Source organism: Mesoplodon bidens (assembly GCF_964165515.1).
Source record: "Mesoplodon bidens genome assembly, chromosome: 10".
Taxonomy (NCBI): Eukaryota; Metazoa; Chordata; class Mammalia; order Artiodactyla; family Ziphiidae; genus Mesoplodon; species Mesoplodon bidens.
Window position 1 is genome coordinate 52,980,071 of NC_138172.1, and position 11,785 is coordinate 52,991,855.

Here is an 11,785-nt window from a genome sequence, read left to right on the forward strand (position 1 = left end):
CAAATATTAAGTATGTCTGAGTTTTCTGTGTTTCAATTACACCTGAATAAAGTTGTTTTTGTTTTTAAGTATAATCCATACCCAAAACTCCTCTGTGGCTCTGAAATGGTACTAAATGTGTTTGTCACATATGTGTAAGAAGAGGATCAAATAGCAAAGGGAGTGTTTTGGAAGAACCCGTGTGTTTTGAAGGCAACTACATAAAATCCACATATAAGTGAAAACCCTGTCCTAAAAAGATGCCTGGCCTACAGAGGACCAGTCTAAAAATATGCACAGATATATTAGAACTGAGCCTAAAATCAAATAAAAATACTGCGTCCAGTCCAGTCCATGGAGGCACTTTGTGTGTGGCTCAGCCATGGTCGGGGCTGGGGTCCCATGGCCACGGTGGTGGCGTCTCCTTGTTTCAGGGGCTGTCCTGTAACTGTTCCAGCCCGGTCAGGCACAGATAGTTAACACGGCTGGGTCAAGGGCACAAGCAGCCATCGCTCCACCTGCCAGCTCGTCCAGCTACTAAAGGCCAGGTCTGCAATGAGTCCGGTTTTCCCCCAAGTGAGGAGTGGGGGCCAGAGGTAGCCCCAATGGCTGAGCGCTTGCCCACACCCCCCCCCCACACACACACACAGCACCAAGTGACAATGACGCATGTGTGCCCTTTTCAACTCTCCTGGCCTCCCTGAGAGAGCGCCGAATGTCTCATGTGAGTGTTGCGGTGTTTCCCAGCTCCCCAGCCTGTGTGAATTTCCCTTCTTCCCAAAGTATGAGGCGGCCTCCACTCAGAGCCTTGGCAGGGACCAGTATCTGGCAAGGATTTTATAATACTGTTTTGTTTCCATTCTACTGGTGGCTGCTGTTACCTTCTACTTGCAGTCTTTGGAGTGGTGATATAAAGTTTTCTTTTAAAGTCAACTTTTAAAGAAAGTCTATGTGAATAAGCAGAACAAAAGCGACCAGGGCAGTTTAAAGGAGGTTTAATTCCATCTAAACCTCCACCTGGCAGATTAAGACATGACACAGGAGGCTCAGTCACTCTGACCTTGGGTTACTCAACCAGGTAGTGCCAGAACTGGGAGGGGGGACTCAGGACGACTGACGGCCAGTCCTGGGTCTTTACTCCGGGGTATAATATCACATTTCCCATGGAATCATGAATTATCTTACCACAACAGGTCTTGGGCCTCAAAGTACAGACTAGTTTGCACCCTCAGCAATATTATGCCAACAAATTTTTTTTTTTTTTTTTTGCGGTACGCGGGCCTCTCACTGTTGTGGTCTCTCCCGTTGTGGAGTACAGGCTCCGGACGCGCAGGCTCAGCGGCCATGGCTCACGGGCCCAGCCGCTCCGCGGCATGTGGGGTCTTCCCGGACCGGGGCACGAACCCGTGTCCCCTGCATCGGCAGGCGGACTCTCAACCACTGCGCCACCAGGGAAGCCCAACCAACAAAATTTTAAAGGGACTTGGGTGGGAAATCACGACCCAGTGCCAGCTGGGTACACACCGGGTATTTGACACAAGAGCTCATTTCATCTTTCCAGCAGCCACGTTATCCCCACTTTACAGATGAAGAAGTAGAGGCTCAGAGAGAATGAATAAGTCACCCGGTCACACTGTCCACGTAGAGCCAGCAGTTCTGGCCCAGATCTGTTTCCAAAGCCCACACTTTCTACTAATTCCTGTTTGCTGAGGGGTAGAGTAGAATCATTTGTTGAGAATACACATTAAGCACCTATGCCATGCAGACACTGTGCCGGGCACAGAGGACACAGGGGATAAAGCTGGTAAGTCTAAGGTTGGGGTGGGGGAGAATTCGAGCCAGAGGGAAGGGCCCGTGGGGCAAAGGTGCAGGAACAGGGCGGGGCATGGAGACTGTCCTCTGCTTTTACCCAGAGTCCACACCTGGTGGGAGGTGGAGGAAGGGGGGAGGGGAGAGGTTATGAGCAGCAGGGGGAGAGAGGGAGAGGAGGCTGAGAAAGGAGCAGAGGGAAAGGGAAGGGGAGAGGGAAGGATGGGGCAAGAGGCAGAGGGTAGGGGTTTGCTGACTACCAGGTGTCAGGCACTGTTTGTTTGCTTTTTGTTTTTGATTGACACGTAATTGACAAATAACACTGTATAAACTGAAAGGGTATAACCCCTTGGTCTGATACATTTATGTATTGCAATCTGATTACCACGAGAGTACTGTTTTCAATACCTTACCCACATTATCTGTTTTAAGCCCTAGCAACCCTCTGAGACAGGGACTATCACGATCCCCATTTTTCAAGTGAAGACACTGAACTCCCGGGATCACACTGGTGGTCAGTGGAAGAGGAGAGATCCGCAGCCCAGGCCATGTCTTCACCACTCTGCTCTCCCTCCCTGGGTCCCAGCTGGACAGACACTCACCTGCTGGAGGTCCTAACCTCCACTGGCAACACCCCCATTCCCCCAACCCCTTGGCATTCACTCACCTCTTCCTCTCTAAAAAGATGTGACATTTTAATCAACCAAGGAACAGGATGCCTATCAAGTCAGGTTGACAATTCCCAGAACTGCACGGGGTGCAGAAGCTTACTGGCACAGAAAGGACCCCACAGACCATCCCTCTTTTACCAAGGAGGAAACTCTCTAGGGAGAACAAACAAAGGTTCAGCTAGGTTCTCCCCATCCCATGCCCAGGGCTGATCCTACATGTGGATCCAAGGGAAGAGGGTGATCAGTTTTGGTTTAAATAACATCTACTTTCTTATTCATAAAAGCAATACATGAAAGACAGAAAAAAAATTATAATCTTACCACCCAGGGAGAACAACTGTTAACATTTTGTGTAATTCTTTGCAGTTAAAGGGCTTTTAAAGTACAATCAAATGCCAGAGTATTAGATGCAAATGTGAAAAATAAAGTATTTTAAAAATAGATTCAACTTGGTGAATGTTTATTTGATCTCTGGATATAGGGAAGCTTTCTAAGTTTAAAATCAAAGATGGCAACCACAGAGGAAAAAAGATCAATGTGAACAACTTCACATAGAGAAAAAAAGGAGGAGGAGAAGCAGATGAAAAAGTCTTTCTGGGGCTTCCCTGGTGGTGCAGTGGTTGAGAATCTGCCTGCTAATGCAGGGGACACGGGTTCGAGCCCTGGTCTGCGAAGATCCCACATGCTGCGGAGCAACTAGGCCCGTGAGCCACAACTACTGAGCCTGCACGTCTGGAGCCTGTGCTCTGCAACAGGAGAGGCTGTGATAGTGAGAGGCCCGCGCACTGCGATGAAGAGTGGCCCCCGCTTGCCACAACCAGAGAAAGCCCTCGCACAGAAATGAAGACCAACACAGCCAAAAACAAACAAACAAACAAATAAATAAATAAAAGCCAAGCATTTGGAGGGAAAAAAAAAAGTCTTTCTGTCTATCAAAATCCAAACTGCAGAGGAAAAGCCTCAAATAGAATGTTACATTTAACAAAAAACAGGATGCAAAATTGTATATGCCATATGATCATATGCATCACATGCAATTAACAAAATATCGCCTCACACCTGTTCGTGTGGCTACTATATTAAAACAAAAGAAAAACAAGTGCTAGAATGTGCAGAAATCGGAACCCTTGTGCTCTGCTGGTGGGAATATAAAATGGTGTAACTGCTATGGAAAACAATACAGTGGTTCCTCAAAAACCTAAAAATAGAATTACCATATGATCCAGCAATTCCCCTTCTGGGCATATGCCCAAAAGATTTGAAAGCAGAATCTTAAAGAGATATTTGTACACCAATGTTCATAGCAGAATTAGCCACAACAGCCAAAAGGTGGAAGCAACCCAGTGTCCACTGATGGACTGAACAGATAAACAAAAGCTGGTATATTCATACTATGGACTATCATTCAGCCTTAAAAAGGAAAGAAATTTTGGCACATGCTACAAAAGAAGTGAACCTTGAGGACATTATACTAAGTGAAATAAGCCAGTTACAAAAAAGACAATTACTGTAATGATTCCACTTATGTGAGGAATTTATATGAACTCTCTCTTGAAGTTGGAATCCAGCCACGACATGGAGAAGCCCAAGCTCGCCTGCTGCAGAAAGACAGACACGTGGCCGGTCGCCCCCATTAGCCTGGCCAAAGCCCGCCCACTGTGAAAGGGGGCATCGAGGACCAAGAGCCCCAGCCCACTAAACACCTGACCGCTGCCTTATGAGCGAGCCCAGGTGAGACCAGCAGAAGACTCTCCCCGCTTAGCCCAAATTGCTGACCCCCAGAATCAGGAGCTAATCAATGATTGCTGTTTGAAGCCATTAAGTTTCAGGGGAGATAGTGGGGCAGCAACAGATAATCAATGAAGTTCCTAGCACCCAACTGTGGAAGGAACTGAGCCCCAAAGTAGAATGATGGCAAAGTGCCACTAGGATAAACTTAAAGGAGCAGGGGGACTTCTGGCTTAGTCCCTGACGTCATCAAGCCTGGGAATTAGGGATGAGGGGAAGAAGAAAGACCTGGATGGTTGACGACCCCAGACACAACTTCCCACCAGCAAGGACTGAGAGGCTTGGAGATACTACTTGGCCTGCCACAGGGAAGACTTAGGGGACATGTGACTCTTCTATCCAATGGGACATGTTTTAGAAAAGAGTGGGCTCGGCCTTCTCTGGTGGTGCAGTGGTTAAGAATCCACCTGCCAATGCAGGGGACACGGGTTCGAGCCCTGCTCCGGGAAGATCCCACATGCCATGGAGGGACTGAGCCCGTGCACCACAACTACTGAGCCTGCGTTCTAGAGCCCGCGAGCCACAGCTACTGAAGCCCACGTACCTGGAGCCCGTGCTCCACAACAAGAGAAGCCACCGCAATGAGAGGCCCGCCACTGCAGCGAAGAGTGGTCCCCACTCGCCGCAACTGGAGAAAGCCTCCACACAGCAACAAAGACCCAACGCAGCCGGAAAAAAAAAAAAAAAGAGTAGGCTCGCCTCAGCACTGCTCACAGACTAATGGGTAGAAGCTGGAGGTGACAGATTCTCCTCTCAAATATAAGACTTTTCTAATAATTAATTTACTAGATTAGTTTTAAGATCAGGTGCCTTAAAAACAGTAAACTATGATCATGTCACGTCTACAAGAAATGGGATGCCTCCTTTGGAGGGAAACTGAACAGGATGATTTTTTTTTTTGGCCGCACTGCAAGGCATGCAGGATCTTAGTTCCCCAACCAGGGATCGAACCTGTGCCGCAAGCAGTGAAAGTGCAGAGTCCTACCCACTGGATTGCCAGGGAAGTCTCTCCAGGATGATTTTTAAGACCTCATTTCAATTTGATTTTTCTTAAGTGGAATATTGTTATACTAGACTTTTTTGGGAGGGTAAGCTACTCAATATTTTTGTGATGATGGGATTTGTTCTCAGGTAAAAGTATGCTTCTCATTAAAAATAATAAGAATTTATAGAAACACGGACACTGGAGTTAGAAAGATCTGGGTTTCAACGCCACCTTATTAACCACTGACCTTGAAAAGTTTTCTAATCTCAGTTTTGTCATCTAAAATAGGAATAATAGGGCTTCCCTGGTGGCGCAGTGGTTGAGAGCCCGCCAGCCAATGCAGGGGACATGGGTTTGTGCCCCAGTCTGGGAGGATCCCACATGCCGCGGAGCGGCTGGGCCCATGAGCCATGGCCGCTGAGCCTGCACGTCCGGAGCCTGTGCTCCGCAATGGGAGAGGCCACAACAGTGAGAGGCCCGTGTATCGCAAAAAAAATAAAAATAAAAATAAAAAAATAAAACAGGAATAACAGTACTACCGCACAGACTTGTTATGAGATTTAAATGAAACAACACACATCCCAGACACAGAAAATGACCCTAAGTGGTAACTGTTATGATTATCCCCCGTAAGGGAGGGGAGGAAGTGAAGAATGATGAAAGAGGTGAAAGAGGGCTAAGATATGAAAATCAGACTCATCCCCAATATAGCTGTGATGTATACACTGCACAACAACAGAAACAGGTGTGCAGATCAGCCTGGCAGGTGTCCTCAGCTTGGCTCCTAAGGGAAATGGGTCTCCTCCCAGGTCAGCCCGAACCGCCACTACCTCTCCCTCCAACTTCTACAGTAGAGGTGTGTCAGCGCCGTCTGTGGACCAGGAAGGGGTCGTTTTGACCTCAGAGGAGCTAACACGCAGATGCCTAAACTGTTTCGAGCTCTCCACGTGGGGGTACAGCAAGAATCATCACAGGCACTGAGCAGCACAGTCGAAAACGATGACACTGGGGGATAAAGAGCTGCCAGGCTGCATTCAGATGCTTCCAACAGGACAAAAAGGGTCAGCCACACGTCCAGTTTCACTCATCGGTGCAAAGTAGGCCAAAGCTCTCCCTGACTTTCAGTCCCAGGAGTCAAGCTGTGGTGAAAACAAGGGCAAAAGATAACTCCCGGAAACACCTCCCGCTCTTTTACCTTCTCCCTTCCTCTGCCTCTATTCCTTAGCATTTTGTGATTGGCATTGGTAAAAGTACACTTCTCACTGAAAATGCTAAGAATTTATATGGACATTGGAGTTAGAAGGATCTGGGTTTCAATTCCACCTTATTAACCGCTGACCTTGAAAAGGTGTTTTGTGATGGCTCTGGTCAAGGATGATGGAACTAACCCAGACAGCATTTTTTCATTAGCTGCCAACTACTGAGTGCTAGTCACTTTGCACTCTCTCAGATCATCTTATTTCATCCTCACCATGATCCTAGACAGCAGGTACCCATGTCAGGAGCAATGATTCTTGGAGGGAAGCAGTTTGCTCAAGGACCTAGAACTTGATGGGGCCAGAAACCCGGGGGGTGGGAATCCCGAGTGCCTCCTTCCACCACTGCCTGACCCGGCCTCCCAAGGAGGTGTGGGGTGTTTCTGGACTTAGACTGCAAATACAACCCTGAGGTTTTAGTTCTAGAACTGCATCTTGTACTGTGTCTGGGTGCCCTTCCCAAGGTTCTGGTGAAGGAACTTTGTTTCATCTTTGGAGGAACCTAAGAAGCTTTTGTTTTTTCCTTTCTGTTGCTATTGCGAGTCACCAGGACCAAGAAAAGCCACGTCGGTTAGGAAGCACCTCCCTGCATCCCCACAGGGGGCAGCACAACAGGGCTCAGCTGGATGCAAGAGGCCCCTTTGGCCTCCTCTCTCCCACCGTCTAGAGGAAAAGAGGTGAGGGAGGGCGGGACAGGCCCATCAGTCTTCAGGTATCTGCATAGCAATTGATGATTATTTACATTGGGGGACGCACCAATGTGAGCTTTAGAGTCACCTTTTAGCTATAGATGTAACATCATTATTTCCATAAGCATTCTGAGCTGCTTCAAGGTCCCAAATGTAGGGACTTCCCTGGTCGCGCAGTGGTTAAGAATCCGCCTGCCAATGCAGGGGACACGGGTACGATCCCTGGTGCGGGATGATCCCACATGCCGTGGAGCAACTAAGCCTGTATGCCACAGCTACTGAGCCTGCGCTCTAGAGCCCGTGAGCCACAACTACTGAAGCCCATGAGCCACAGCTACTGAAGCCCACGTGCCTAGAACGCGTGCTCCACAACGAGAGAAGCCACCACAAGAAGCCCACGCACCGCAACAAAGAGTAGCCCCTGCTCTCTGCAACCAAACAAAGCCCGGGCACAGCAACAAAGACCCAACACAGCAAATAAATAAATAAATACATTTCTTTTTTTAAAAAGTCCCAAATGTAAACAATGCTTAAGCAATTTCCTATTCCTGAGCATCTGGAAGGGTCCGTCTTTTGGTAACCTGTTTCAAAATCAGCAGAAGGCTAAAATCCCTTAGGGAAAAATCTGTTCCACCCTCAGGGAATATGATTCAGCAAGTCTAGCTTCAGTGCGAAGTCTGATGCAAGTTGTCTTTGGACCACATTTTAAGAAACATTACTAAAAACACTATTTAAAATGTCTACTCTTGGGACTTCCTTGGCAGTCCAGTGGTTAAGATTCCGTGCTTCCACTGCAGGGGACACGGGTTCGATCCCTGATTGGGGAACTAAGATCTCACATGCCACATGAGAACAACAAAAAAAATTCAGAACAAAAACAAAAATCTAAAACGTCTAATCTTGTGACAGATATTTCATTCTACTTTGTATTTCTTTTGAATTTATCTTCCAAATCCTCTTCTATCTGTGACCTGAAGGAAGGGATGGTGTCCACTTGTGTCCCTATCCCTGGAAAAACCACCGTATCTGCATGGAGCAGACAGTCAAATGTCTTTGACCAGAGATGAACACTCAGTGGGCCCCTGGGCAGCCTCTCTGTGTCCTTTTCTGTTCCTAAGTTCCTGAATCTCTCTGGGGAGGTCGTAAGCCTCTCTCTAGGACTAGCATGGCTCTGCACCCAGGGCAGCGACAAGGAAGCCAACGACTGTTCCGGTCTGATCCCATCATTAACAGAACCGGCAGCTAGCCCAGACCATCGGCACATTTCTCAATTGCTCTGATCCAGTGTCACTAGCCAAGTTCTACTCCATTTCCTTGGGCTGGAGTGAGCCAAGAAGAAGTCAAGTACATCAGAGAGAAGCTGCGGGAAGCCGGGGGCATGGGGCCAGCAGGGGGAGGGGGGACGGGGGGGCAGGGCCGCAGGAGGGTCACTTCACAACTCTTGTTTCAGGCCCAAATCTGGCGTAGCCCAGCCATGCCACTTTTCCTGCACCTTGCAAAGGACGAAAAGGTGCTGACGTCTGTGGTCCTGTGGCCTCTTACAGAAGAGGAAACTAATGTTAAAGAACACACGCTGAATGGGCGCGTTTTCAGTCTCAGGGCCCACAAGGCAGCTGACATTTCACTCAAGTGACCTTGGGATCAGAACTGGCAAAGTCCAGCTGAAAGTCCATACGAAGCTCTGCAGTGGGTAGGTACAAACTCCATTACATGTGGGACAGAACATTCTGTTGTTGGTTGAAAAAAGAAGTTTACAGAAAAGTGCATAATATCCTAGTATTTGCAGGGCAGAGAGATAAAAGAATATATGTAAACATTCGCTTGCATCTGATAGAATTCTTCCGGAAAGAACAGAAGAAACTGGTAACACTGGTTTTCTTCCAGGAGATACCTTGGGAGACAAGTGTGGATGGGAGATGTTTCACTGTTTTTTTTTTGTGGGGTTTTTGGTACCTTTTAAACAATGTGAATTATTGCCAAATCATATACAATTACATTTTCACATTAAAAAGTTAGTTTTTAGACATTCATTTAGTATTTACTTAGCATATGCCCGACACTAGGTAGATGCTGTTCTCAAGAGCTGGGAGGGGAGGAGTGGAAACAGATAATCAAATAAATCATCACCTTGCAATGACAGATGTCAGCAACAGAGGCACAGGGAGAGGCCCCTCACCTTGCTGGGATGGAAAAGTGGAGAATCAGATAAGGTTTCCTGAAAGAAGTACTTTCTGGGCCAAGTCTTAAAGACGGAGACCTAGTAACTAGTACCAATTGCTGCAGGACTCCTAGAAGCCTGAACTGTGATAAGTGTCCGGCCACCAAAAAACAGAAGGACTTTAAGGACATCACTCTGAACTATTCTATACTAGTTCCTCGGATGTGGGAAAAATAGGGCGCAGCTGTGGAAAAAAGATTGAAAATATCAGATGCTATACCATATTCTGCCTCCTCTCCCCCAGTCCACTTTCCTCTACAGTAACCCAAACACACCAAATAATCCCACTGTGTAAGTTTCAGAAAGGTAACTAAAAGAGCTGACATTTAAAGTGCTTAAAAGAACGCCTGGCACAAAGTGCTTTATAAACGCTAAAGTCAAATAAAGCCTATCGGAGAAGCAAAGCTGCGCGAACATGCCCCCAAAGGAGAATTCCCAAAGTCCCTGAGCTACTGGGGGAGCCCGGCCTGTAGGAACTTGGATTTTCTTCCCGATACTTTATTAAGATACTAGACTTCGCAGAAGCCGGAGCGGGACCCGCACTTGGAAGGGCAGAGCCGGCCCCGCCCTCGACCTGGATAGCAGGCGCCCTTCCGTCCCCTCTGCCTCGGTTTCCTCGATTCGGAAACCCCAGCAAGAACGCTCGAGCCTCCTCCAACTCGACCCAGGCGATGTGCCCAGGAGAAATGAAGAACGCCCTGAGGATGCTGCGCAAACCCCCCGGGCGTGGCGAGCAGGTGGCCTCCGTGCGCCCGCCGCGCAGTGCCGTGAGCGCAGACAGGTGCCCGCCGGTGCGCCGTCCCCTCTCTCCGCGCCGCCCCCACGAGCACACGGGCCCAGGGCCTCCCCGCCCAGTGCCTCGGCGCGGCCTCCCCGGACGCGCGGTGCCCAGCCCGGCCGCGAGGCCGCCCGCCCCGCCTCCCCACGCGCGGTGCCCGGTGCCCACGCCGCGGCGGGGACGTGCACCCTCGGACGTCCGGCAGAGGGGCTTCCCGCAGGCGGAGCCCGCGCCGCCGGCCCGCCGCCGCTCACCAGTTCCCCGAGCCCACGATGCACACTTTCAGGGGCGCCGCTGCCATGGCCAGGCCGGAACGCAGCAGACCGGCGCGCGCCTCCCCGACCGGCCGCCCGCCTTCGCCCGCTCCGCCTCCGCCTCCTCCCGCTCGGCCTGAACCAGCTGATGCTCGCGGCAGCCCCGCCCCTCCCGCCTCTCGGCCAATGGCCGCTACCACCCCCGCCCGAGCGCACAGGGCTACAGCTGACAGCCGGGAGGACCCGCCCCCCCACTCCCGAGAACCACCGCGCACGCCCGGGCCCTGCTGGCCTCCCGGCCCCGCTCTGGCACCGCCCAGCCCTGCCCGAGGCCTGTCGGGACTTGTAGTTCGCGCCCCCTGGATCGACGCTCCTGCCGCGCCCCTTGCCCTGACTCGCGCTCCGGGCTCCGGGGGCTGCACTAGCCTTCCCGCGGAGCAGTCCTGACCCGGCTCGCCCGGGTGCCCCCCAGTCTGACCCTCTCGGGAAGAGCTGCCGGGGGCTGCACTAGCCTCCCCGAGGAGCAGTCCTGACCCGGCTGGCCCGGGTGCCCCCCACTCCGACCCTCTCGGGAAGGGCTGCCGGGGCTGCAATTTGGAGCCGAGAGAGAATCCGGGATTGACTCTAAAGTCAACCAGGCTTGGTCCAGAGCTCGAAGTGGCCACCCCATCCTCTTCAGCTTCCGCCTCCCTTGTGGAAACAAGAAACCACCTGGCACCGCCGAACTTCGCGGTGGCCGTGTATCTTCTGAGGCCTTCGGGACTTGGCCGGACAGTACCTGCGCACTAGGGAGGGGGAGAGCTGGACGCGGGCGGCGTCGCCGTCACCCACTGGCTTGGCAGGACTGGCCTCCTCATGGTCTTCGCCCCAGGACACCAGGAGGTTTGCGGTTCTGAGACCACGCTTCCCTCCTTCCTGAGAAACAGGACGTTGTGTATCCATTCTGAGCATCACTTTCCACCAGGCGCCGCGCTGGACCCTGAGGAGGAGGACAAAGCGGTGCGAACCAGGGTTTCTGAAACTCCGCTGCAGCTCTGAGTCTTCGGAGCTTTTCAAAATCCCCACGCCCAGTCAGCACCCCAGACCAATTGCATCAGAATCTCCCGGAATGGGATACAAAACATTCAAATTTTTTAAAGTTCAAGGGGTGATTGCAAAAGGACTCAAGATTGAGAACCAGAGAACTAAAATATCAGTGGAGACTGGCTGAGGAAACAAATACTCTAGTACCTAGAAAAATACTAGGCTTATTAGTTTGATGCCCAGAGGATTAACTGTTATTTTTGTTTTCACTTCTACATTGTATGAAAAATTTATCTCTGTTACTTATGACACTTAGGCAAGGAACTACTTAGAAT

At 50.3% G+C, this 11,785-nt stretch overlaps 1 protein-coding gene across 9 annotated transcripts in view; it reads right to left on the minus strand.

Moving 5' to 3' along the window:
- GPD1L (glycerol-3-phosphate dehydrogenase 1 like) overlaps nt 1-11,472 on the minus strand; it is a 121,274-nt gene extending 109,802 nt beyond the window's left edge. For 5 of the 9 annotated variants that reach the window (XM_081246973.1, XM_081246979.1, XM_081246977.1 and 2 more), the window contains exon 1: nt 11,206-11,472. In XM_081246973.1, coding sequence (XP_081103099.1) covers nt 11,206-11,378 — 173 coding nt within the window. In that variant the 5' untranslated portion in view covers nt 11,379-11,472. Of the gene's footprint in view, nt 1-10,361; nt 10,551-11,205 lie in introns of those variants that run through there. The other 4 variants (XM_081246974.1, XM_081246981.1, XM_081246980.1 and 1 more) reach the window with 2 other exon arrangements.
- Nucleotides 11,473-11,785: the final 313 nt, after the last annotated feature.